The 27,285-nt window shown below is 39.2% G+C and overlaps 1 protein-coding gene across 1 annotated transcript in view; it reads left to right on the forward strand.

The window, feature by feature from the left end:
- Positions 1-26,645, forward strand: part of EYA4 (EYA transcriptional coactivator and phosphatase 4) — a 306,046-nt gene extending 279,401 nt beyond the window's left edge. The window contains exons 14-20 of the mRNA XM_029945279.1: positions 8,968-9,057; positions 14,647-14,705; positions 14,809-14,969; positions 16,455-16,569; positions 20,605-20,726; positions 22,757-22,857; positions 26,565-26,645. Coding sequence (XP_029801139.1) covers positions 8,968-9,057; positions 14,647-14,705; positions 14,809-14,969; positions 16,455-16,569; positions 20,605-20,726; positions 22,757-22,857; positions 26,565-26,645 — 729 coding nt within the window. The remainder of the gene's footprint in view (positions 1-8,967; positions 9,058-14,646; positions 14,706-14,808; positions 14,970-16,454; positions 16,570-20,604; positions 20,727-22,756; positions 22,858-26,564) is intronic.
- Positions 26,646-27,285: the final 640 nt, after the last annotated feature.

A 27,285-nucleotide genomic window follows, 5' to 3' on the forward strand; every position in this document is an offset into this window, starting at 1 on the left:
TATTTTACTTGATCAGTTGTAGTAATCCCTCTTCTTTGGAGGAGGGGTGAAGCGAGTGATCTAGGGATCTGATTCAGCCTGGAGCATTAATGTGACGTGTGCTAGGAAGCCGTGATCCTCTAGAGTTATTCCGTAGAGTGGAGGAGGATGCAGAGGAAGTAGCCCAAGTCGGGGAAAAGACTGAAAGAAAAGTGAACAGTTCCCTTGAATTGTAAAACTGAAATTCAGTCTTCCCGAACTACCTGCTCATTGTAGGCAACGTTTTATAAAAGAGCAGCACTGGGGAAATAATATGTCCATCAGTATTAATCAGTTGGTTATTTTTATATTAAACAGTATACACGCACTTACATAAGAAGATTTTTGACATGACACCAGCTAAATTTTAGGATAGTCATGAAGATAAATACTGACTTATGTGCATGCCAACTAAGGTAAAGCAACATGATTTAAGAGGAAGTGATTAAAATTCAGTGTTGGAACCATGGATGGGAGGCCACGCTAAGGGCAGCGTTAACCACAGTGCAGGTTACCTCCTCTCTGGCTTTGGAGGGAGAATGAACCTGAGTTTAAATTCTCACTCTCCCTCCTACTACACATGTGACCTTGGTAGTTTATTTAAACTTGGTAAGCCTCAGGGACCTTCCATATAAAAAAAGGGAGAATAATAAAATGAATAATGTAATTAGGAGGGATAAATGAGTTAATGCATTAAAACTTAGCACATTGCCTACCACAGGATAAACAGTCAGTCTACAGTGTAGAGCCAACTTCATCTGGTTTCAAGGAAATCTGTATGTTGGAAAGCTGAATTTGGGGGAAACTGAATGTTTTCTAAAGACACTTGCATATATTTGTATCTGTTGTTTTATCTCATAACATGAGATACTCGACTTGCTATAGGGAAGTAGAGGGACATACAAAGAGACTGAGTACAGAATTTGCAAGCCTCAAAATTCTTATAGTGTGTTACATGGTGGCTCACAGTATGTGTGTTTGTGTGTGCATGTGCAATGTGAATAGTGCGTACATAATTATGCTAAGTATGTGTGTATATAAGTAAAACCAAGTCAAAGACCATGATGTTTTTCAGACTTTGTCATAGAGCGTTTGAGACTCAGTTCTGCCTACTAACTCCTCTTGCAGAGTTTTATGTTACTCTTCTTTTGAGTATATGTTCCCATTATGGATTTTTTTTCCTATTGGATTCAGTGGCTCTAGATGCTACCTTAAATAGTCAAACGTTGTGTTCACCTTTATTGAGGACCAGCCTTACCAAGTTATTGCTGGTAACACATGAGAAAAAAGAAAGATCTTGAAGGAACATGACATTTACTAACTTGAAACTAATATACCAGAAAGATGGGTGGTAATTAGTTTCTTAAAAACAGAGTCTTCTAGCAGAGCCTCTGTAACCTCCTTTGAAATTTTAGTCCCTGGTAATGATCTCAGTCTATAATCTCGTTCAGTCTCACATCTGGAGGAGGAGGAGGAGGAGGGCAAGGCAGATTAGATTATGAACATCCCTTAAATTTTCTTAAATCAGCCTCTGTCCACGTTCTAGGTTAATTTTTCGCCTCTCTCTTCTACAACCTTCCTCTCATGTTCCACTCATCTTTGTCTTGATTTTCTCCTTCCCATCCAGTGGGTATGCTATACTATAAGAGTAATGCGATTCTGTTTTTATAGCTACAAGTACTTATGGCATATGATAGGCTAGAAGGGCCAAAAATAATAAAAACTAAACAAGTCTCCATGATCCAGAGTCTCCACAATAGTGATAGTATCGCACAGGAGCTGTGAGCATAGCATGTTCCTACTGCTGTAATTCCCGTGGAAGTGTATGTATTCTGTCATTAGTTTAATAAGCTTGGGTGAGCTTTACTCATAGGATTCTCTTCTGATTGAAACAGAATTGGTAGTGGTAGATAAATGGTGTGAGGCCTCCATCATGGCTTCTGATTGCTTAATATTGACTACTATTCAATTGTAGATATGTTGCTTACATCAAACCCTTGAATTTTGGACAAATCCTCTTTTTTAATGTTTTATTTATTTTTGAGAGAGAGAGAGGGACAGCATGAGCAGGGGAGGAGCAGAGAGAGAGGGAGACACGGAATCTGAAGCAGGCTCCAGGCTCTGAGCTAGCTGTCAGCACAGAGCCCAATGCGGGGCTCAGAACCACAAACTGCAAGATCATGACCTGAGCCAAAGCCGGACGCTCAACCGACTAAGCCACCCAGGTGCCCCTGAACAAATCCACTTAAGCCAGAGCAAAACATAGCTAGTTTCTTCACTTTCACCAGCTCCCCAGCAGGGATCTGGCTACATGACTAAGGAAAGAGCCACCACAGGTCATTTGGTACCTGAAGTTAAGTCCACAGGTAATCTTTTTGGAGGTGCAGTGGAGCGATGCACCCTTACTCATAACTTTGGGAAGTCTAGTTCCCAGGAAGCGATACTGAACCAGCATTCTACTCAGTGATCAGACTGACTCAGGTCTTAGAGTCGTTTGGAAGCAACCCAGAGGTTTAACTCTTGGGAAACCAGAAGGTCATAGCAGCTCTGGTCTTCTGTGCTATCCCAGACCTTTGGGACTCTTGCTGTTTAATATTAACATGCGAATGAAGGGCGCCTGAGTAGCTCAGTCGGTTAAGCATCCGACTTCAGCTCAGGTCATAATCTCACAGTTCATGGGTTCAAGCCTCACGTCGGGCTCTGTGCTGACAGCTAGCTCAGAGCCTGGAGCCTGTCTTCAGATTCTGTGTCTCCGTCTCTCTCAGACCCTCCTCTGTTCATGCTCCCTCTCTCTCTCTCTCTGTCTCTCTCTCTCTGTCTCTCTCTCTCTCTGTCTCTCTCTCAAAAATAAATGAAACATTAAAAAAATGCATAGGAGTTACTTGGCCATCTTATTAAATAACAAATTCTGCCTCAGGAGATCTGGGATAGGGTCTGTGATTCTGTCTTACAAGCTCCTAGGTGATGCCAACACTGCCGGTCTGTGAACTTGAGTAGCAAGGTGCTAATCTGTTGATTTTGTCTTATTTGTACATTGGAATCACTGGAGAGCTTTGAAACTACTGGTGCATAAGATCTCACCTCCGAAAGTCAGATTTCATTGGTGTGACGTATGATGTGGGCAATGGGATTTTTAAACACCGCCCCCTGCCCAGTGTTTCTCATGTGTGGTCAAGTTTGAGAGACTCTGGGTTTAGACATCATCACCTCGGCAGCCCGGCATGTCACTCTAGCATAAAGCCTCACTATTCTTACCCTTCTTTTTCTGCATCAGACTCACGTTGCAAAAAAACCTCCACCCAGCTCTCTACCTGTGTCTCAAAGGCTGATTGTGACCACAGATCTTGAGTAGGTCCAACTCTCTTGGGTTACTTAACTCTTCCAGCAGACTATTTCAAACCTTCCCTCTTTTCACACCTTCAAAGCCGCCCCCTCTCCCAATTCTGCACAAAACTCCTCCTCATTGGTGGGGGGGAAAAAATGAAAGACTGAAAAAAATTTCTTCACCTTCACACCATACCCAGACTCTCTGCCTTCTCTGCTCATGTCCTGGGTCCAGGCCTCATACTTACACAATGAATCCACTCCGGAAACGGCTTCCTACATGCCTGAGTCCCCAGTTTCCCACTGTTCTGGATTATTCTCTTTGTCCTATTTCATGCTGTACAGGTCCCATCACCAGAAGAGCTCTGGAGCCCATTTTCCAGTTGCTGCCTTCTTTCTCTGCTTGTCCCTTCAGGCCTGAGGAATAACCTTGCCAGATTCCTGGTTTATCTTGCTGGGGGTTCTCATCTGTATCCGAAAACCAGTTTAGCCCTTCCTCTTTTTTTTTTTTTTTAGGTTTATTTATTTATTTTGAGAGAGAAAGAGAGGCAGAGGAGGAGAGAGAGGGAGAGAGAGAATCCCAAGCAGGCTCCACACGTTGGCACAGAGCCTGACATGGAGCTCAACTCTTGAATCGTGAGATCATGCCCTGAGCTGAAATCAGGAGGCTGGCACTAACTAACTGAGCCATCCAGGCACTCCCAAGCACTCCGTCTTCCTTAAAATACCCGCTCCACTTCACTCCCTGGACCTGGGTCGCTCTGCCTCACACCACACCCCGACACGGACTTACTCTCTCCTCTTCACATGCCATTTACATCCTCTTCTCTGCCTGGCTAGCTTTCTCACCCTCTTCAGGTTGTGACCCTCCACATTATCTCCTGAGCAAGGCCTTCCTTGAACCTCACTTAAATGAGCCATTACTACCCATCCCCAGAACCTTCTGCATCAGCTGAGTAATTTTTTTTTTACCACTTGACTTATATAGTTACTGGATTTTGTCTGTTTATGTATCAGGTAGCTCATCCAGTAATAATATTAATCCCACAAGGGCAGAAACTTGCTTATTTGATTCTCTACTCTCTGTGCAGAATGTAAACATGTCTGACACACATAGTAGACACTCAGTGAATAGGTGTTAATTAAATGGATGTTCCTGGGACCATTCTCCAGTTCCCCCTGAGAACTCTTTTTTTGTAATGTTTATTTATTTTTGAGAGATATAGAGAGACACAGCACAAGCAGGGGAGGGCAGAGAGAGAAGAAGACACCGAGTCTGAAGCAGGTTCCAGCTCTGAGCTGTCAGCACAGAGCCTGATGCAGGGCTTGAACTCACGAGGCGTGAGATCATGACCTGAGCCGAAGTTGGACACTCAACCGACTGAGCCAGCCAGACAAAGAGTTCATGTATCTTCATGAACCCATGAGCTATCCCTACCTTAGTTCATAGCACTAGTGTTCTTCCTTCTTCTGTGGCAAATTTGCATATATCTTCTGCCTCTGTGTCCACAAGTCTACAAATGTGCTTCCTGTCCCAGAGGAGTAACTGTTCCAAGGGCTTTAGTTCTTTTTTTTTTTAAAGCTCCCTTTTTTTTTTTTTTTTAAATACAGAATTGCTGCCTCTCCTGAGATATTTTTACATTGTGTCCCTAGAGGAAGAATTCCAGCTGATGGAGCAGTGCAGGGCAGAGGCCCCTAGACAGACAGTCTGGCTCCAATTTATGCTCTGTGCTAACATGGCTAATAGGCGTTAGTATTTGGATATAGAGAAGTGCTGTACTTGATCCTGACTTGGTTAAATACTGGTAACATCTGGCTTAGAATCACACATTTAAGGGCCAAGAGCTATTCATTTTCTTCATCCTCTCTCTCTCTCTCTCTCTCTCACCCCCTTGCCTTTCTCTCTCTCTCCCTCTCCCCATTAAAATGTCTTGGGAATAGTGTAAGTATTTTAATAGAGCAGTACACAGAGTAAATTGCAGAAAAGCTCAGTTTGCGCCATGTTAAACTCTGCTGTAGACACTGGAACCTACTGGAACTGTTACATACGTCTAATATGTATCAGAGCTTCCACAAAACCCTGTGAGTGCCCTTATTATCCTGCTTTCCCCCGCTCTCTCCAAGTTTTCACCATCACTTCATTTCAGACCCTAAACTCAACACGCACCACAGTTAAACTTAAAAAAGGCAGTAACTCTTGATTCATAAGGTGCCCATAATTCCACAAACATCTAATGAAAATGAGCAAACATCTCTGTATAAAACTTGGGTTCAGTCCAGAAGTATGTTTAACTCTCCAATGCCTGATAAAACCACGAATTGCTGGCTCCGGCAGCCCCTTCGAGGTAGTCTGGCAAAGCAGAGCGTGCCGCCATTACAAAGACCTTGCTAAGGCCATCTCCTCCAAATCGCTGGTCATCTTTCCTGCATTCTTACATCTGGGAGTTCCTTAGCTAGGAAAATATGGTACTGTAATCTGCCTAGGGTTAGCTGTCCCAGTGACTTAGTAGGCTGCGGGGGTGAGGGGGCGGGAAGCTCAATATTTGAAAGTAAGCCCTCACTAAACATTCTCTTAGAAACAAGATCAACACTTCTTACAGACATGGTTTTCCTTGGCCTGTGGCATGACTATCCCTAGCCCATCTGTGCCAAGCCTTTGGCATGGCTGACGCAACACCCCCCTTTCAACAGGCCTTGCTCTCTGGAAACCTTAGTAAAATATAGCTCGTTCACACTCCGGCAAACCTCAAACCTAAACTTTCCCAGTGAAGAAATGATAGTTTGCCAAAATGCTTACTAAGTCCTGGCCCAAGTAGGGTGTGATGTGGAACGGCCATAGCCTGAAACCCAACGCACAGCCCCTCCTCCTGCCGTGGGCTCGCATTCCAGGGGAGTGCTCACATCAAGTTTTCATCATACCATACGCTATGCTTACTTGCTAGAGAATTCATGTTGGTTTTTTAAAAATCGTATTTGCATGCTTATCAGATGCACAAAATGCATTCTCCATGGATTTTCCTATCATGGGTAGCGTAGAGAGTCATGTACTTTAGAAGTGTGGAATCAATGAAAGTAACAATCAAAGAGGAACAGTATGTTTTCTGCCAGCCCCATAAATCTGATCTATAAATGCAAAGAATGTGAGACATGAATATAAGAAATTCAGTAATTTCATTTAAAACTTAAGAAAGAAAAATTATCAAATCATAGGAGATGAATTTAACCAACTGAGTCTCCAGAAGGAAAATCTTTTAAATAGGCTATTTCTGAAACCCCATCTGAAATATATATCTTTAGGGCAGTAAGCATCAGACACATAATGGAGTAGTGTGGAGCTCCGTTTTATTGTCTTGCATCAGTGAACATTCCTCAAAAGCAGAGAGCGTCACTAATGGAATTATATGTTTTCATGCTATAATTACATTTGATTTTTCCTGATATTTCTATAGACTTTTTGTTCATGGTCCCATGACTAGACAGAATATTTACAAGTTTTCTATCCTCAGACTCTCCACCCTACCCCAAAAAAGTGAGACAGAGACTAGAAGTAGGAATTTCTGAACAGAAAAAGACAAATGTATAGTTTGAAAAACAATTCAGCCTTCAGGGGCTTTCTTTCAACAACAAAAACATGAACAACTGCAAAAGAAATAAGGAAAAAGAAGAATTTTATACTTGATGGTAACAGCAAGCCATCCTTCTAAGTTTCAAAACTCCTTGAGACACCAACTGGGCACTCCCTATATCTGTTTTTGTTCTTGAATGAATATTTGTTGGAGCAAAGGGAACTTATTTGGTCTTTGGGTTTACTATTCCAAACAATCCTGTCACTGGAAGCAAAACGAATCTAGCAGTCGAGTCTGACTGATTGAAGAACACAAAAGCAGGATGCCATCAAGTATGTGAAGGATGAACATATATTTTTGAGAGGAGAGTCTCTAACTGTGAAATCTACAGAAATCTCCAAGGAAGAGATGCAAACAATTAGGAAATTGTGTTGACATCCAATACATTCTTACTGCCCTATCTTCATCTTCTCCCACATCAAGTCTCTGCTCTGCTCAGACACCTCAGTGACCTCTTTCTTTCTTAGCACTCAAGTCCTATTCTCTAGGTTTTAATTGCAGTAGAATTTGAAGCTGACACTCACTTCAAATACGTTTACTCTAGGGCTTCCTCCTCAAAGCATTATGGGAGGAAGCATAGGCAGAATATTGGTTGTTGCAGAGTAGGACTGGAGTGAGGAGGGGCTTCTGCTGCTAGGTGGAGTAAGTTTAGGGGTGTATGTGAATCTGGCTTGGCCTGTCGAGTTGCACGTTCTTATCATAAATTGAAGTCAAACTTAGCATTAATTTCCCCAGGTTTAAATACATTTTTTGAAATGCCATTTATTAGAACATTGAAAACACAAGTTTGGTTCTCTCCCCTCAAATCCCTACAATCTGGCTTCTAGCCCAGCCACTCAACCCAAATCATCCTCTAAAGTCTTCCAAAATAACTTCTCAGCCAAAACCAACAGTATCCTTCTAGACTTGTCAGCTTTATTCGAAACCATATTCTTCTCCCTGTTAATACCCATTCTGGCCTCAAATTCTGAGGATTTGTCCCTTCCAGGTTTTTGTTTTCTGTGTCTCCAGAGCAGTCCCTAGCCTATAGCCATTCTCCTGTAGAGATCATTGCAACCTCAATCATGTCTTTTTTTTTTTCCAAGCACAATGTTTGTGCATGAATTACTTCCCTAGCCCTAGTTCCAAATTCTCCTAACTTTTTAAAGTCTTCCACCTCCAATGCCAGGCTTTCAACTGTAGTTAATCATGGGAAAGGACCAGCTATGGTCTAGGAGCTGAGCTACTTGGTGCTATGTAATATCTTGGTTTCTGTAAACAAGAATTAAGTCACTTGCCTCCTTACTAACCCCTTACTTTCATTAAACATCTAAAGGTATAGATTTTCTACTTAGATTACTTTTACTAAGTTAATATTCCTTTAGTTATCCTTGAATCTACCCTCTTAATCTCTAGTCAGATACAGGTTAGACCAAACCATATGCACTTTAAAAATAAACATTGCCTGTAGATCAAATGCAGTTAATATTTAAGGGGTGTTTTTACCATGTTCCATCTACTCTTCCTGGCCCATCTTCTGACGACACTGTCTGCTCCAGCCCTACAGACGTTCGGAAGTCCTACTTTTCTCCCTTTCCTACTTTCTACCTGTTCTTCTTAAAGGGATGTCCTCTCCTCTTCTGTACAAGTCTGCTCCATTCTTCAGTACTCCATCCACATCTCTTTCTCCAAGCAGTATGTGTAACCTGGGTCCTGTAAACTAGCTTGGTTCCTTCCTCCTCCTCAGGTACATATAGATGTATGTGAAAATATATTGTAAGTTGTCTTCCTGTGTGTATAAACTCCTGTAAATTCACAAATATATCTGTATATTTATTGTGGCTTGGATTATCCTTTGAAAGGTACCTTTTTAGATCATTGGGAAATATTGTGGATCCTAGGTTAAAATTTATACAATCTACCCACCCCCACCACCCACGACAATATGCACTTAAAGGATTCTTGATTATAACTAGTTAACTGAAATTTTACCTCGTTGTATGTATTTTTTTCCTTTCAGGATCCCCCCATGGCTGTAACCCTTGGACTCCGCATGGAGGAAATGATTTTTAATCTTGCTGATACACATTTATTTTTTAATGATTTAGAGGTAAGAATTTAAAAAGGTAGAAACAGTCGGATCCAACTGTGAAAATGTTTAGATGGTTTCTATATATGTGGATAACTTCAAGAAATCTAAATATATATATATATATATATATTAGTTCAAGAGAGTAGTAAAGTTTCTATCAAGAATAAAATGTACATACAAATATAAACAAAAGATAAATTTCATTAATTAATTATACATATGTACTGGCACATGTTTAGAACAAAAATATCTCTGAAGGGGAGTTCTGCTTTGCTGTCCCAAACCATACAACCCATTTGGCACCTTTCCAATCAGCATTTGCTTTTCCAGGATACTAACCAGGGTGCTAATTTAGGTTAATCACTGGACAACAGTCATAGATACTGAGTTTTGTAGATAATCTGAAGCCTAATTTTAGACAACATTACTGTTCCTTATTTCCTCCCCATCTGGATAAAACGGTGCTAGAGCTATTTACATATCACATCTGACTGGTTTCGTTGCATTTTCTTTTCTTTTTCTCATTTATTTTTTCATTCCCAACCTCAAAGGGAAAGTAAAACCAACAATAACAAACTGCAAGGACTCCCCCTCGCCTCCCCAATAGCCTCAAGAAAGCTGAATAAGTACTATAATGAGGTATATAATCTGGGTGCTACTGATCTAAGTTATTAGGCATTCAGATGGTAAAATATGAAGTAACTGCGTAGTTGGGCACTTCTCAGTCACGCGCAACCACGCTGAAATGTTCTTAAGTGACATATTTACATTTATATTATATCTCATGGTTTCGCAACGAAATAAACGTATCTATAAGAATATTCTCAATGGAAAAGGAGATTACTATTGCCCAAATGCCCCTTGTACAGATGTTTTGTATTGGATTTTTCATTAATAAAATAATAAGCTTTGAAATAAATATGGTCATCACATTATTTTTGTCAAGGAGAAAATGTAGGGCCCACAAGCATAAAATCAAGTTTAAGGTTACCTGCTAGCTAAGTGGTAAAACTGGGATTTGAAACTCTGGAGTCTCTGGCTCCAGAGCACATATTTCTACCCCCATGCCACGCAGGAGTGTGTGAGGAACAAAAAGCTAAATTATTCAGTGTCTTAAATAAGTTTTAAAAATTGACAAGGTCTTAAATCCAGTTTTAGCTACAGTTGAGGCATAAGAGTGAAAATTCTGTTTTTTAGTATATCTCATAAATGTATGTGCTGGAAATCTGGGTAATATCATTATTTTTGGTGGTGTTTTCTCTGCAGTGAGTCACTGTTTTTACTGGATAATAAAATTACTGTCTGTTTAAAGAGGTTTTATTTGTTTTCTTTAATGACCAGCATGAAAGATCAGTGTTCCTAGGCAAGTTTTCCAGTTATAGATAATAAGAAAAAATAATCACCTCTCTAAAACCTGATTTAAATTAATCCTGCCACTTATTAGTAGTGTAGTATACAGAATGACTCTATATATACATTATAATAGAAAACACATTTTAATCTTTGGAACTTGAATTTTTATATAAGGTGGTAACTTTTCGGTTGGTTTTTCTGTTGGTTCAAATGGATGAGTCTCTTTTTTTCTTTAAGGAAAATTCTAAGATTACTCATCTTTTTAAACCTGTAAGTACCCAAAAAAATTTTTATGTGGTTTTATTCAAGATTTAGAGTTTTATTTCTTTCATTAATTATTTTTTACTAGAAATAAATGGAATAAATGACCTTTTTAGCTTTTTAGTGGCACATTAGAAGCCAGATGGAATAAATTTACCACCCAACTTTTAACAGAAATACTAAAGTAAGAAAGCAAAAGTAGCATGTAATGAATTTGCAAATACTTTTAGCATATTTGACATGAATGTTGGCATATCAGAAGCATGTGGTCATCTGTGGTGCTTTATGAATTTTTATTTTGGATTATATACTATATAAAATATATTTTTAAAATACCCGGCAGGATCTCTGATAAAAATAGTAACTGAAAAATACTGGTATTGACTTTCCCTTCTGATTATAGCTTTTTAGTTACATTTTAAAATGTGATAAAAATTCCACTTGACTCCAGCACTACAGCCTAGTGTCCAACAATACCTCATCAGTGAACTGATTATCTGCATGTAAGTTGATTAAATTCTCACACGTGTGCACACACCTACACATCACACCTACGCATGTATATCCAGGCAAAGTGCCTAAGGAAACCCAAAGGCTTATAAACAAGCATGAAACAAAATCAAAACAGTAGCTTTTAGGATCATTCGGTACAGTTGGACATATGTCCGCTCTCCTCCTGCATTGGATTTTGAAAGTCAACTTTACTCTCACCCAATTTTTTATTTCAGTAAACTTCTCGTAAGCAAAGATTGTCATGGGCTACGTAACTGGGGTTAAGCTATTTCTGCTTCTGCTAACAAAGAGGCGAATTCCTCAAGAGAGTAACTCCATCATTAGCCTATTAAGTTTTTTTTTTTCCTGGTGTATTTATTCTCTCAGGGTTCCTTTTCTTAACCCAGAAATCTAATTTGAGACTCAAATCCTTCAATAGATATTCTAACATATGTAGTGACAGCTGCTCTCACATAATTCCTTAAAAGATACGAATTTAAATCCTAATAGACACTTCTCTGCATCCTGCCCAACTGCAGAGAAGGCAAATGCTCAGAGACCTCCTCCTCCTCCTCCTCTCCTCCTCCCAAGAAGAGAATGCTCTCTGTTGAAATACAATGTTATTTCAGTTAGAATAACTTCCAGAAAGGAAGGCACCGGGGAGTTCAGGTTCACAAAAGTGAGAGAAGACTGCTGTGTGGATTATAACTGATAAAGATCAATGACAACTTTGTGGTCCCCTTGTAAGACAAAAATAAAGAATTTAACATTAGCATCAGAATTATTACAAATATTTTGAATCCTTAGACTGAAATTTGTTTGAAGCCAAGCATTACACTGTTTTTAGTACTTCAGGTTTTGGTCAAAATGATTCTTGCACAATTCCTCTGAGTGAAAACTAATTGAAGAACAATTATTTAGAATTTTCTAAAAATGTAAGTGATTTAAGTTCAGGTTTCTTTCACTGGACTGTAATCCTCAGGCGAGAGTCCAGAGTCAACAAGCATAGTTAACTAGGCATAAATTTAAAGAGAAGTTCCATTTGGAAAAATCTCAAACACAATTTCAAATATGGAGCTCATGGTCCAATAAGTTTGATGCACTGTTGTCCTCAGGAGTGAAAAATAAATTTAGGGGCAAACTGTACAAATTAGGCATGTGAGTTAATACTTGAAATGTCAGAGGAATTTCTTCACAAATTAGGATGAGTAGGTATGAAATATAGAATAACTTCCAAGTAATTAGAAGTAACAGAGTGATTTGTAAGGCTTTCCCCCACTTTTTTGGATATATATTTATTTATTTCAGTTTATTTTAAGAGAGGGATGGAAATTTTTACATGATGAAAGATTCCAGAACCTCAGTAGAATGAACAGCTTTACATGTTTCCATTTTGATAGTGATTTAGTTCACTCTTCATACTTATCAAGAATGCCATCATCTCTAAGTAAGAAAAGTCTCGTCTAGAACCACTTTGCTGCCTCCGTGTTCTGGAAATCTTCCCACTTGTTCCTTCAAAGCCCAATCCAATAGCCAATACAGTTGCTTGCAGTACTTTTCCCTAAGATTTTTCTGGAAGCATAATGCCTCCTTTGGTTCAACTTTGAGCTGTACTCTTTTCAACCCATACTCGATCAAAATGGGGAAAACCCTTTCCAAAGATCTCTTCCACCCTGACTCCTGCAGCCTTGGTCTGTACCCCATTCTCTCTCCTCCCCTCTACCCCTGATATAAATATCTTTTTACAGCCTTTATAGCATCTGGAATATTATTTACAATATAACTGGAACTTTGTGTTAAAAAATGTAAATGATTGAGTAACTTGGTCAAGAACTAGCATTTATCTGGACATCTGCCATTTAGTCAACCAGCAGTTGCTGAATGATTACTGTGTGCCAGATTGTGCCTTAAATGGGGGTATATCCAGCTCCCAGCACCCCTCTTGGGAGCTTCTAGTCAGATTAACATTTTGGAGCCCTTCCTTACCTGTGGATATTGGTACACATTTATTCAAACATTACTAAATCCATAAATTATGTAAGTCATATGAACCTTCAATTTGCCTGGATTTTCAGGTTATGTACTAAAATTGTATTGATTGGGCTAGTTTTATATTTTACATATCTTTTAATTTTTTTTAATGTTTGCTCATATTTTGAGAGCGAGAGATAAAGCATTAGTTGGGGAGAGGTAGGGAAGGGGCACAGAATCCGAAGCAGGCTCCAGGCTCTGAGCTGTCAGCACAGACCCCAAATGCAGGGCTCAAACCCACAAACCATGAGATCATGATCTGAGTCAAAGTCAGATGCTTAACCAACAGAGCCACCCAGGCACCCCTGTATTTTATATTTTAAAAGAAGCCTGAGTCAATTAGCTCACCCCCAGACTATAATGGGATCTAATATATTCAGTATAGAAAACTGGAGATAAGATACTAAATATCTCAGTACCAGATACTTCCCAGGTCCTACAATGAATATAAACAGTAGCTGAAAAGCCCTTGTTTTGTGTGGCACCCTACTGTCCAAGTTAATAATTTTTAAAAATTGATTTTGAATAGTAAGTACAATGTATAGTCAGCATCTGTGAGTATGACAGAAATAATCTGAGGATAGAAAAAGAGGCCAAAAGGTTAAACTATACCTATCCTAAAGTTCATAAGTACTAGGTATTTTAAATGCCCTAGCCAAATTCCACCTTCAGATCACATGCTATTTCACTGGAACTTTGCGGATAATTTGAAGATAAAATAGGAATCTTAGAGCAGCAAAGCACTTACCGTTTGTTCTGAGAACACTAACTTAGGTCAGGTCAATTCTAAGAGTACATGCACCTCAACTTTATTCTCCTCTGAGTTTTTAGCACATTGGAGATGGTAAATCTTCATTCCTTCCCTTTTATTTGCCACATTGCTTTCAGCTTAAAGATTTCAAAACTTGAACAAAAGGGGAAAAAAAGAAAATGTCGACTTCTATGGTTATTAGCATTTTTCGGTGTTGAAAGGCCAGGACTTTTTACATCAACGTGGTTTCTGCCAGGCACAGAAGGCTCACAGGGCACCATAAGCATCAGGGCCCCCTGTTGTTGCTCAACAAAGAGCTAATAATAGTAACCACCTGAGGTTCCGACCAAGCAAGTTCTGTGTATCTTCAGATTAGCGCTATTCCCGTACTTAAGTATGCACGACGAAAATGGCTGAAAGTGGACACCAGTCATTCCCCTAAAGATACCAATGATAATTTTTTAACCATAATTTCAAGATTAAAAATTTTTAAACTGCTCTAAAGAAACCCGTGTGACCTATGTTTTCAGACCCGGTTTGATGGCACTCTTCTGGGTTTAGGATAGAAATGAGGCCATGGCCCAGGCTGGCAGTGGGATGGGTGGGCAAATGCTGCCACCTTCTGGCCGTAGCCCGGTCACATGGAAAGACGGAAAAACCCTCCAGCACCGTACTGACATCATTTGAAAAACAAATAACTTTTCCAATGTTTTTAACAGGAGTGTGATCAAGTTCATATAGATGATGTTTCCTCTGATGATAATGGGCAAGATTTAAGGTAAGCCATGCCTTTCAGTATGCTATTTCCTACAGAAATTCGGCTATGGAGTTTTGCACATGTAATTATTTTATTTCTTTTTAATATATTTTGGGTGTTACAGTACCTACAGTTTTGCAACTGATGGCTTCCATGCAGCTGCAAGTAGTGCAAACCTTTGTTTGCCAACAGGTGTAAGAGGAGGGGTTGACTGGATGAGGAAGTTGGCTTTTCGTTACAGAAGAGTAAAAGAGTTATACAACACCTACAAGAACAATGTTGGAGGTACGTGTGGCTCTTCAACTCTAATAAAGATGCTGTAGACAGAGGTAGGATTGGAACTGTAGTGCCAGATTCCACATTAGAGACTACCCTACTCTTAAGATAAATTACCGAGAGATCATGCCGAACTACACAGAGTCAGAATTTTAAGCCTCTTAGAATCGGTAGCAGAAAAGAATGTAAGTGCAAAATAAAATGTGCAGCTCTGTCAAAGGAGTTGGGAATTCTTTGAGCCTACTTGGTTAAGATTTTAGGAGGGCGTTTAGTTTACGCCTCATCAGCAGAGACTATTAGTATAAACCAGACAGAGGAACTGATTGAGGCAGCGGGAAGACCTGTCTAAAAGCAAAGGCCCCAGTCATTAGAGCACAGTCCTTGGTCATCATTACCTTTCTGGAATCCTTTAGAAATAAATATCAAAGTGCTTTGTGTCATTTCAAAGACTCAAGTCTATATTTTAAAATTGCATGTTATCTGACAGTATGTCTTTTTCATGCATAGTATTAAATGGGATTATCATGTTGTTGTTTTTTTTTGAGTTTATTTATTTTGAGAGAGAGAGAGAGTGAGAATGAGTAGGGGAGGGCAGAGAGACAGAGAGAGAGAGAGAGAGAGAACCTCAGGCAGTCGCCGCACTGTCAGTACAGAGCCCAATGTGGGCCTCGAACCCGTGAATCCTTAGATCAAGACCTGAGCCAATATCAAGTCGGGTGTTTAACCGAATGAGCCATCCAGGTGTCCCATCATGGTTTATAAATATTCAGATACTCTGTAGGTTATATCTAAACCCTTTTATTTTCATCCATATATATGGGAAATATTACAGCCTGTGACCTCAAAACTAAAATTTTGTATACACTTCTTGATAAAATAAGCCATGATTATTTCTATTATTATGATCAATTGTAGGTCAGCAAGATTCTAAGATTAGCTTGGAAGTCATATAAAATTTTTCTCCCTGGGGTATTCTCTCTCTCTCTCTCTCTCTCTTTCTCTCTCTTATTAAAGGATGGATGGTTGAGGAGCTTAAATCAGAATTTAATAGTGAATGATAAGCTATACATACTTATGCACACTATACATATGTGTATTTATATACATATCCTAGAACACAATACAGTAAGTAACATTTTCATCTATAGTGTATATTATTACACACACCACACATGTCATGCGGGCACAGGAATTGTCACAGTCCCACAGGTGATTGGTGTCCACTAGGCCAGATTCTAGGTCCAGTGAGTGCAGAGACCGGGACCCACTTTTTCCTTGTTAATGTCCCCAGTTTTCGGCCCAGTACCGGAAGCCTGAAGTTGTTCAGTAAATGTTGAATGAGTGGATAATCAGTTCTGAAATGAAGGATCAGTATTGATACCAATCAGTTTCTCTCCGTTTCTGCTGTTATCTGGACTAACAGGAGGGAGGCCAAAGGAGGTAGTCCTGAAAATGTGTCATCTGTTGATTCCACCTTGCTTTTCATTGTTGCAGGCCTCCTTGGCCCCGCCAAGAGAGATGCGTGGTTGCAGTTAAGAGCAGAGATCGAAGGGCTGACAGACTCCTGGCTCACAAATGCACTTAAGTCGTTATCAATCATTAGTACTAGGTAAGCGGTATTGTTGCAGTTTCTATATTTATTATGTTGAAGATGTAGTTTTAATAGTATAATATATATAATTTTTTTAATTTCTGCAGTATTTTAGAATTTGAAGGAACCTAAGAATATATGGAATCTCGTATTTTAAATGTATGTTGAAGGAGAGATATTGGGGGGTAAAGGCTGGGAATTGCTGCTTCTCAGAATAGCCGGAGATCCTTTCTCTTTATGCTTCTTTCTACATAACTACTGGTAATCTCCACAGAAAGGTCGTGTGACTTGTAATGAAACAGGAGATGATGAAAAAAATAAATAAAACCATACAGTTTACCCACGGAGTGCATATTTTTGAGTGCCTTAGGCCACTAAAGATAACATACATAATTTAAATGCAGCAAAATAGCAAGAGAAAGTCCGTGAAGAATTTGTAACCTTTGTATTGTTTGAACTAAACCGTGAAATACTGACTTACAGAATCGACTTACCACTGGTTGAGCATCATGTGCCATAAATGCTACCTAATAAGATAATATAAATCTGGAAAGTGATAGCTAGTTAGGGTAGGCATGAATCTTGGCACTATCCTACTCCATTTTGCTCCTCTGAGTTAGGTGGTAAATAGAAGCATGCTTAGCAAAACCGTCAGTAGCACAAATTCAGAGAAAGAATCTGTGCACTGATGGAATCAGGATGCAGAAAGCCTCGGCAGGGCAAGAGGAGAGTCGAGGATGAGAGCCTGGAACTAAACGTGGGTGCGTGAAATCCTGCACGTGGCTTCTAACCATGACACCAGCAGCCGCGTTGGTGGTGGGAAGCGTGAGTGGGGAGGGAAGGCACCCGTAGTGTCCTGGGTCAGGCTGGGAAGCCACAACAGAGAACTTTGCCTAGTTCTGGACACCACACTGAGACATATTTGAAACCTCTTGTTGGACCAGCAGAATGTCCAGAAGGGTTTTCGGCTGTGGAAACCCCATAAAAGGAACAGTCGGAGGGAGGAACCAAGGAGGTTAGTCTGAAGAAGAGTCCTACGTGGGACAAGATTACCAATTTCAGTTGTTTGAGATGTTCAGCCAAACAAAAGTGTAACTCTCTGGTCTGTAAAGGAGAGAGTTAGGAGGGATAAGTAGGAATCCTAGGAAGGAAGGTTCTGGCTCTGTGTAAACAAGAAATGTCTCACAGTTGAAACTGTTTTAAAATGGGACTTGCTGACTTGTGATCTCTGCAACTGGCGAAATGGGGATGAAAGGCCAAGGAAGCTGGGATGTGAGGGCCCCCAAGTCCCTGAAATTGTGTGCAAGACGTGGCAGTGTGTGCGTTTCTCTGCGGACGACAGTGCCTTTCATTACTTCTAAAAGAGTTCTCCTAGATAGTTAAAAGCCAAGGTTCTTACGTTGTTATGTAAATTACTATGTGTTATCCATCATACAGAGAGATTATTATTAAGCATACGGCCTTAAAGCAACTACAAGGGTATATGATTTTCAGAGATTGAAATATTAAGGAAAAGAAAGGGAAAAATAAGTCATTACACATTGAAGATTTAGTTGCCGTGAAATTTGCCCAACCTATCCACATGTGTGACCATACTGGTAATTTTTTTACAGAATGTTAGGATATCAGGAAAACAGGAGCTTATACAAAATGGCGGAATTACGCCACAGTCGTTAGCAAAGGTTGGCCCCTCCAGCTCTATTTCCTCTCCTATGAGTATAGTCAAAGGATGTTATCGTATGTGTAGGAAAACCTACTTTGTAAGGCAGCATTGTTTATAACATTTAGAAATCAAAACCAGTGGCTCTGAGTGACTGAGCCTCACTTTAAAAATTTATGCTGGACCCACATGTAGTCATCACACATTCTGTCTTGTTGGGGAAAGAGAACTAAGAGACAATATGACATAAATGAATAGGCTCATGATATAAATAAGACAAAAAAGTAGAATAAAAACTTCCACATATGAATTATGGTACTAATGAGAAAAAAATCGATACACAAATAGAAAATCTGAAAGTAAACATACAAAATGAAGAGAGCAATTACCGTCTCTGGATGGCTAATAATTGATGCTGTTCATATTCTTCTTTAATATATGTTATATTTCACACAAGTATATACATGCAATATATAAATATATACAATATCTGGAATTAAAAGTTACAATGCATTGTAAATTGGATATAAGTATATGCAGTGTTTGCCATTTATAAATCTGATTTATAAATGTATGCAATGTATGCAATTTAAAAAACAAATGATACAGTGACTCCTGGGTGACTCAGTCAGTTGAGCGTCTGATCTCATGGTCCGTGGGTTCGAGCCCTGCGTCGGGCTCTGTGCTGATAGCTCAGAGCCTGGAACCTGCTTCAGATTATGTGTGTCTCTCTCTGTCCCCTCCCCTGCTTGTGCTCTATCTCTCAAAAAAAATAAGAAGAAAACATTTTAAAAAATTTTAAATAAAAAAAGAAATGATATAACATCAATTGTCACATGGTCTAAGTGGCAAAGCTAAGTTTCATAATATTATTTCAACACAGTGATGTGTTCACGTATTATGCTTAGTAATCTGCCATTATTTGGGGGGTTTCTTTCTGATGACAGGCAGGCTACTCACCTTCTGATCTTTATTTCCTCATTGGCAAAATTAAAGATTGCTTATGTTATTAAATTTCTGCCTCTAAATGGCTTTGTTTCTTTAGCCCTGATAAGTGATAATCTCATCATTTGTCTCCAGGAATTAGAGCTTCTGTTACAAAATCAGGGTATCTGTGGAAATAATTCACAAATAAAAGTGTTTTTAAAGGCTGTCATTATAAAGGTTTTATAATTGTTTTTGAATAAAGTGTAGTTTTTACACAGGATGTGTCTAAAGAACACAAAGCATGATATTACACGTACAGGGCTCAGTACTCACATGCCCATCAAGAGTTGGCACTCAGCTTGCTCTTCTGATTTGCTATTGAAACCAGGCTTCTAACAATCAATCTAGAGAATTCTAGAGAATATTTTAGTGTCCCTGACTCATACGTATGTAAGGCTCATGCTGCAAACTACCAGTAGAGAAAGTCCAGTAGAGAAAGGCATTCTGAGTTTCAATTTCATGTGTGTGGTTTGAGTCCCTCAAAGCAGGATGATTTAATTTCCCCATAATCTAGAAGGAAGAACCACAGTCCATTCTTCCCAGATCTCCGCCTCACAGTTCCCACTCTTGAAGTGTTTTCTTTCTCTGCCGGCAATGCTACTGTTAAAGAAACAGCGGTAAATTGTAAAATGGGAGATTGTTACTCTCAGGGAGTAGGGCCTTTGTTGACAGACTAAAACTGGGCCCATTAAATGCAGTCCTTTGTGTTGTTGAAAAGGGAATTCAGAGAGTCACACCTTCTGGACTAAATAAGAGTCCTCTCATTCTTCTCTAGGATCCCCATCTGTCAGTCTCTTGACTGGAACACTCGGCTATTTCTTGCACAAAATCCAAAAACAACTTTTACCCATCCCATGACTTTCCTTCTGCCTATGTTCACAACTTTTCCAGGCTCTGAAAACCCTGAGACATAGAGTCTTATAACCCTAAAAATTACCTCATCTACATATCACCCTAAAGATTACCTCATCTATAAAACTTAGAGCTAAGCCATCCCTTTGATAACCTTCCCATGACTGCCCCTGGCTGAGGTAGGTATTCTTCTCTGAGGTCCACTGGAGCCTGAGGAGATCTTTATTATAGAACATATTTCATGTTGCACGTGTCTGCTTACTTGTGTCTTTCCTATCTATCTGGGATGTGGGGCGCGGGACAAAAATGTCACTCATCCATGACTTCTTTTTGCCTGTTTCTTCCACTTCCCCCATTTGGGGATGTATTCCTCACACCTGTCACAGTACCTGCCAGATAGCCAGCTCTCCATAAATAACCGTTGATGTTTAAAGGTTAGATTATCAGGGCCCATTTATTATGGAATTGAAAGACCACAGTGACAATTTAAATCTGTGTCATTTGAAATTACTTAGTATTGGAAAACAACTATGCATGTTTCCTCCCTCTCTTAGGAGTAACTGCGTAAATGTCTTGGTAACGACAACCCAACTGATCCCAGCACTTGCGAAGGTTCTACTCTATAGTTTAGGAGGTGCTTTCCCCATTGAGAATATTTACAGTGCAACTAAAATAGGTAAGACAATTACTTCTAACTCTGTATGGAATGTATTCACATCTGAGTTTTGGGGGATTTCCTTAATAGGTCTCTCTGCATGATTCCCTCTTCTGTCAGTTTTGCTACTAGATTATCAAGCAAATTTGAATGGAGCGCAAATAACAAAGTACCCTGCGACCCAATGTGTGTGTGCAAATTTTATGAAAACTGTTGCCCAGTGAAATTCTGAATTCGGTATCTGGACAATTGTATTTGCTTATTTATGTGTTTGTATTTACAGTTCATGACAACACGTTTTCTAAATCACAGACAGTGTCTTTAGCCATGGTAGCCAATATCTTAATTAGTATGGTATATGGTATTTCACCTTTGCAGAAGCAATAATCTAGATCTGAGATAAAATGCTCTTTTGACGTTACAGGGGAGTGCTGGATAGACTGAAGTAGCATCCTTCCCTTCAGAAAAAAAAATAATTTGATGAATTATAAAAAGTGAATGGCTAGACATCCGCATTTCAAGAATGTTCGATAGTAATCAAAGAACTACGGCCTTGTTCATTTGCTTAATATCTATCTGCAGAGCCATCTTTGAGTTTTAACTGCCTTTCACAGACCAAGTCTCTAAGCATCTTTCAAAAACAGAACTTCCTAACTTCTGCCATTCTGAAAGAGTTAAAAGAAAACAGGTCATGTATTCCACCGTCTGTCAAGGAAATGCCTGGGGAAATAAGTTGTATAATGCGCCCTGAAGGTCAACAGACTTAGGGTCTGGCACCTTGACAAGAGTTCAGAATCCTAAAATCCCCTACCAAAAATAAGCTGCCCTGGGTCTCGCTGAGTTTTGATACTGGCACAGGCAGAAAGAGCCCCTATTTGCAGCTGTTCCAAGAAGATAGTCAAAGAGAGCCAAGCATTCATAATGTCAAGTCCACATTGTCACAGGCACTACAGTTCAGAGCGCTAATCCCAATCCCAATCCATTTCTTACATAAATGTATGTATTTATGCTAGCAGCATTACTATATCACACTTTACCTTCCATTCTGACAAATCAAGTAATTTGACACCAGCCTCAACATTTCTTCTAGGAAGGACAATATTCTTTTTTGATGGGACAACTTGTTTCTTACATTTAATCTGAAATTTTTTTTAATTTTTTCCCTTTAAGCTAGTATTTTTTGGAGTTCTAAACTATCAGATTAAGAAAAAAATGCAAAACATAGCCATGACTGCATGAACATTCTGGGAATTAAATTCAGAGACTTATGCAAATGTAAAATGAAGAACATTTCGAAATTCCACGATGTTAGTCCCGTAGTACAACCAGAGGTGACAGGTGTCACCAGTGCTGTGGCCCAAACAGTGTCCTTAGTACAATTAATCTGAGCAGACTAGCTCCCAGCCACTTGAAGACAAGAGGGGGCTTTTTTTTTTTGGTTTTTTTTTGTTTTTGTTTTTGTTTTTTTTACCAAGGTAAATCCACATCTTCGTATTTTCTCTTTCCTTACAGATGAACCTTCAGCTTTTTTACAATGATATTTTTAGCTGACTTGTCTATACCGCTTAAACTAGACAGAGTTGATCCGCAGGATTAAACACGTAGATATTAAAACCCACAGCTGCTTTCAAAGTTGTTCCTGAATTCTTCTGCTGGTGTACAAGACGCAAATATTTTCTCTGGGTCAAATGCTTAACCCTACTGACTTTTTTGGAGGGCGAGACACATTTGTTTAATAATCTGTCTCAAGTGAAGACTTCCATTATTCAACCACATTGGTTGATTTTGCAAACCCAGAGGTTGCGAGCTAGTTTAAGTGATTGATGTTCGAGAGAAATTAACCTAACACTTTATGAATCTTTAGGTTAATGAATGCAGTGGCTGGAAGAATAAGCAGTGCATTGTTTTGCAGGCAAGGAAAGCTGTTTTGAGCGTATAGTGTCCAGATTTGGCACTAACATAACTTATGTTGTGATTGGAGATGGCCGAGATGAGGAGCATGCCGCTAACCAGGTAACTTCACTCTGAACTTTATCTCGTTTATCTTCCAGGGAAAGAAAGTTGCTTTGAACGAATAATGCAAAGGTTTGGCAGAAAAGTAGTGTATGTTGTAATTGGGGATGGTGTAGAAGAAGAACAGGCAGCAAAAAAGGTAACCCGTCTCAAACCATGTTGGTGTGATACTTCTCATGCAAGCTCTCGTGTTTGCATTCCTGTAGTGTGGCCCAGTGGCAGCTTGACAACCAATTTATGTTTACAGATGCCAAGCAGTAAGAGCATGAGAAGGTCGATACTTACATTCAAATAAACCATTTGGAGTCTAGCATTTTTTTTGCTTGAAATGTGATGGGAAATGTGGGAAAATTTAGATTTATTTCCGTGTGTGTGTGTGCGGCATTCACACAGATACAGTGATCTTGAAGAAAAATGGGGGGAAGTAACCATTTTTAAACACATGAAGTTTCACCTGATACACAAGTTTAAACTCCATAGAAATCGTATGAGTGACTCAGTTCTTACCTTTTTGCTCACCCATCTTTTATGCCATGTGGTCCTTGTGAACACTTTGTAGTAAGTGTGTTCCATGGTGATACAGCTTTAATAGCTGAAGAAAAAATTTGCTAGAGAATTTAATAAATGCTGTTGGATTGACATGTATTATTCAGATCCTTTGGAGCCAGCTTGTCATAGAGACCCAGAGGCAGTATGCCTCATGTCTTCTAGAAGAGCGTTTTCTGTTTTAGTGAGACGTTAGTACTTGATTAAAGCCAAGCAGCTGGCATTGAACGTATGTAGGAGACCTCACAGGCACTAGGTATTTAAATAAGCCCTTTCATCTGGCCCATATTTCTGAAGAAGAAATTAAGACAGTTAAAAACCATTAAATGGTTGGCCCAGGATCAAAAGAGGAATGATACTAGGATTGATCCTAGACACCAAACTATCAGTAGACACAATACTGAGATCTAATGCTTCCTTGACTGAATGATTACAAAATATCTATCATCTAGACAGAATAAAAATCATAGAATTCATGAAATAAAGCAAAATGATAATTGCTAGTTTTAAACAGTAACACATTGACTTATATTTCTTTTACATAAAAAAAATGTCATTATCCTGAGGAGATCTCAAATTATCATCTAAATTTTTTTAATGTTTATTTTTGAGAGATTCAGACAGAATGTGAGTGGGGACGAGGCAGAGAGAGAGAAGGAGACACAGATTCTGAAACAGGCTTCAGGCTCTGAGCTGTCAGCACAGAGCCTGATGCAGGGCTCAAACTCAGGAATGGAAAGATCATGATCTAGGCTGAAGTCGATGGCTTAACCGATTGAGCCACCCAGTCGCCCCTCAAATCATCATCTAATAAAGCCTCCACTGAAACACTTGTATGTGCTGGAGTGTTCTCCTGATTTCTGTTTTCAAAGAACAGGAGGGGGAAGGTTTAAGAAAATTTATAGCTCTACTAGAAAGATAAAAGACATGATTTATGTTTGTAGATCATTCAACTCAAGCAAAGTGAAGAAAGAGAAAGAGCTTCTACTTTAGAAGATTTGGTGAAGTACTGGAAGCCATAATCGAAAAATCCCATGCTTTTCCATAACATTGAGAGAGTTAGTGCAGACTCTGACTCCCACAGAGCTCTTGGTCTCAATTAGCAGTGTCACTGACCCAAGAGAGCACCCTGGGCCCCAGGACGTTCTGTAGAAGGCAGGGATGCAGCCTTAAGAAATACAACTTTCAGTGCTGACTGCTACTTAGAATCCTTCCAGTTGCACACAGTTGAAATAACTTCTGAGTTTGTCAATGGCCTGAGTCCGTGTTGTTTCGATTTTTCACACTGGCACTGGAATTACACACATCCAATTGTCCACTCAGCTGCTGCGGCAAACATTTCGCAAGTCTTTTACCTTATGTGAAATTCACATCTGTCTAGGTCAGGGCTAGTACAATTCGCTTTTCCAAACCAGTAACGTTATATGCCTTTGAAAACGAAGATGTATAAAGTCTGTACCGTTGACCCATGGTGTGAAAACAGGACTCAGCACAGTACTCCCTCTGCTTTACACCTGAAACTTGAGGGAAAAAAGGCAGGACTCCAAGTGGATGAGAACGTTGGTTAGAATGCTACTTCCAAATGGTTGTTTGTGTAGGTACAGTTGGTGACGGTGGAGGCCTATAGCTCTGGTTTGAAACGCAGGTGGCTGGTTCCTCTAGCATCCAGGATGCATGCTTTTCCTGGGATGTGGCTGTTACCGCATGCGCACAAATACCAAGTACTATTTTGTTATTATAAATAGATCTGAGCTGAATGGAAAAAAAACCTGTTACTTTGGGTGAATATCTATGCTTTCATTGGACCCAGAAACATGTTTTGTGTTGCAAATTTAAGAAGAAATTTCAAAGTCTAAGAATGTATAACCACACTCCCCTATAGGAATATATAATGTGAGCTGTGTACTTTTCAGTTTTCTGGAAGCTGCATTTAAAACAATAAAGTAGAGGGCAGTTGTGGGGAAGAGCACTGGGTGTTATATAGAAACCAACTTGACAATAAACTGTATGGGAAAAAAGTTAGTTTAAAAAAATTAAAATATTAAAAATAAATAAATAGATTTGACACCCTGAATAAAAACAAAAACAAAAAAAGTAAAAAGAAATAGGTAGAATTAATCTTAGTAATATACTTTAACCCAATATACATAAACTATTATTGTATTCATGCCTAATAAATATAATGATTACTAATGTGATGTTTGTATTCTAAGTCTTTGAAATCCAGTATTCATTTCGAATAGGAGTTGCCACATTTTAAGTGCCCAGTAGACACAGGGGGCTGGTGGCTACCATATTGGACAGCAAAGAATTATAACAATAGTGATTATTAGTTTAATGTTTATAATAAAATGTATTTGCCCTGTTTTACATATATGGATATATGTTTCCATTATATATGTGGACATATATTCCATACGTATATATTCTATAAGAGGCCATCAGCCCAAAAGTACAAGTAATGCTTGACTCTGCTAATTGCTATAGTTCATTATTTCTTTGTTTTCATTATTTTCCATAATGGAGTATTTTTCAACATTGTTTTTCTAATCACACTTTTTCATGAAATTTACCATGCATATACCATATCCTGGTATATCTTCGGAGAGCCACAAACCATTGTAATGTCTAAGAATATTTTTTCCCTACAATAGCCCATTTTTGTTCCCTCGAGTACATATTGTTCCCATTGTGAATGGATGTTGAATTGCTTTCCCTCAGTCCCACACCAGTGAATTAAGTCAGTGCTCCTGGCTTAAGTTATTACTTACCGAGACAAGGAAGAAGATTGATTATCCCTACAGTGTTTTTTACCTTGTATAGTCCAGTTTCAAACTATTTTTTACATAGAAAAGAATTCACCCTCTTCCTCTCAAATAGATGAAAAGCCTGGGAATTAGGAAGTTTATCATTTTTAAAATTTTCTTTCTAACTGAGAGGTGAACCCTAAGGAGTGTTGTGGTTAAAAATTGCTTCCCATCAGCCGTGGAGGATTTTGACGCTTGGCTTGCCTACCCAGATGCTGATGTTGGTAATGATACTCACCAGAATAAATACTAAACCACTTCAGAAATCTCTGTATTTGCTTTTATAACTATTAAAATCCAGTTCAGATCTATTTCTCTCTTATTTTGATGGTACGATATTGATGCCACCAAGCCTACAAATACAATCATGCCTCTCTTGAACGTGGGTGAACCACACGTTTTTGTGTATACTGCTGCTTCCCTGAGACATAGTTATGATTTCTCTCCATTCCTTCCCCTTCTCTCCCCTGTCCCTCCCTCTGTCAACACACAGCACAACATGCCCTTTTGGAGGATATCAAGTCACTCAGACCTCTTGGCTCTACATCAAGCACTGGAATTAGAGTATTTGTAACTGTGTTCTCTACCTGGAGATCCATTTTTTATATATATTTCAAGTACACTGAATTTTTATGTGTGATTCAATGCCTCTGGCTTTACACATATAAATTGTCTTAAAGGATGAAATCATATTTGGAATGAAAATTCCAGGATGAAGAATTCAGATTGCTGAATGGAATAAAACTTTAGTACTACAGAAAGGAAGCTCTATGGTCTTATATTTACAACACTTTAATGTTTAAAAAAAAATCTGTGGAGGTTGCTGGTCCACACCGAACAAGTCCTAACTGGAATTAACAGCTTTAGCAAAGAACTCTTATCCCGGCAAAGCACCAACACATGCTCCGTCTGGCAAGGTGGTGTTCAACATTCCTCAAAATGGGAGACCGTCTCAGCCCTGAGGTTTGAATCTGACTTTAGCCTACCTAGCCCAGACAATCTGAATTGGAATGCACTCAGACTGTATAAGGACAATCCTATCTAGACCTGTAATTTGTGTAAATTATTGATGAAAATAATTTACTGTGACTTTATTAGCAGCTGACTTTGAAAGTGGATGCAATTTTTCTTTCATTTGTTGGGAGGGGTGGGGAAGACGGGTGGGAAATGGGAGTCTAATGATGTCTCTTTTTTAAGTTTGGCAAACAGAATGT

This window comes from Suricata suricatta, chromosome 7, assembly GCF_006229205.1.
Source record: "Suricata suricatta isolate VVHF042 chromosome 7, meerkat_22Aug2017_6uvM2_HiC, whole genome shotgun sequence".
In the NCBI taxonomy this organism is placed as follows: Eukaryota; Metazoa; Chordata; class Mammalia; order Carnivora; family Herpestidae; genus Suricata; species Suricata suricatta.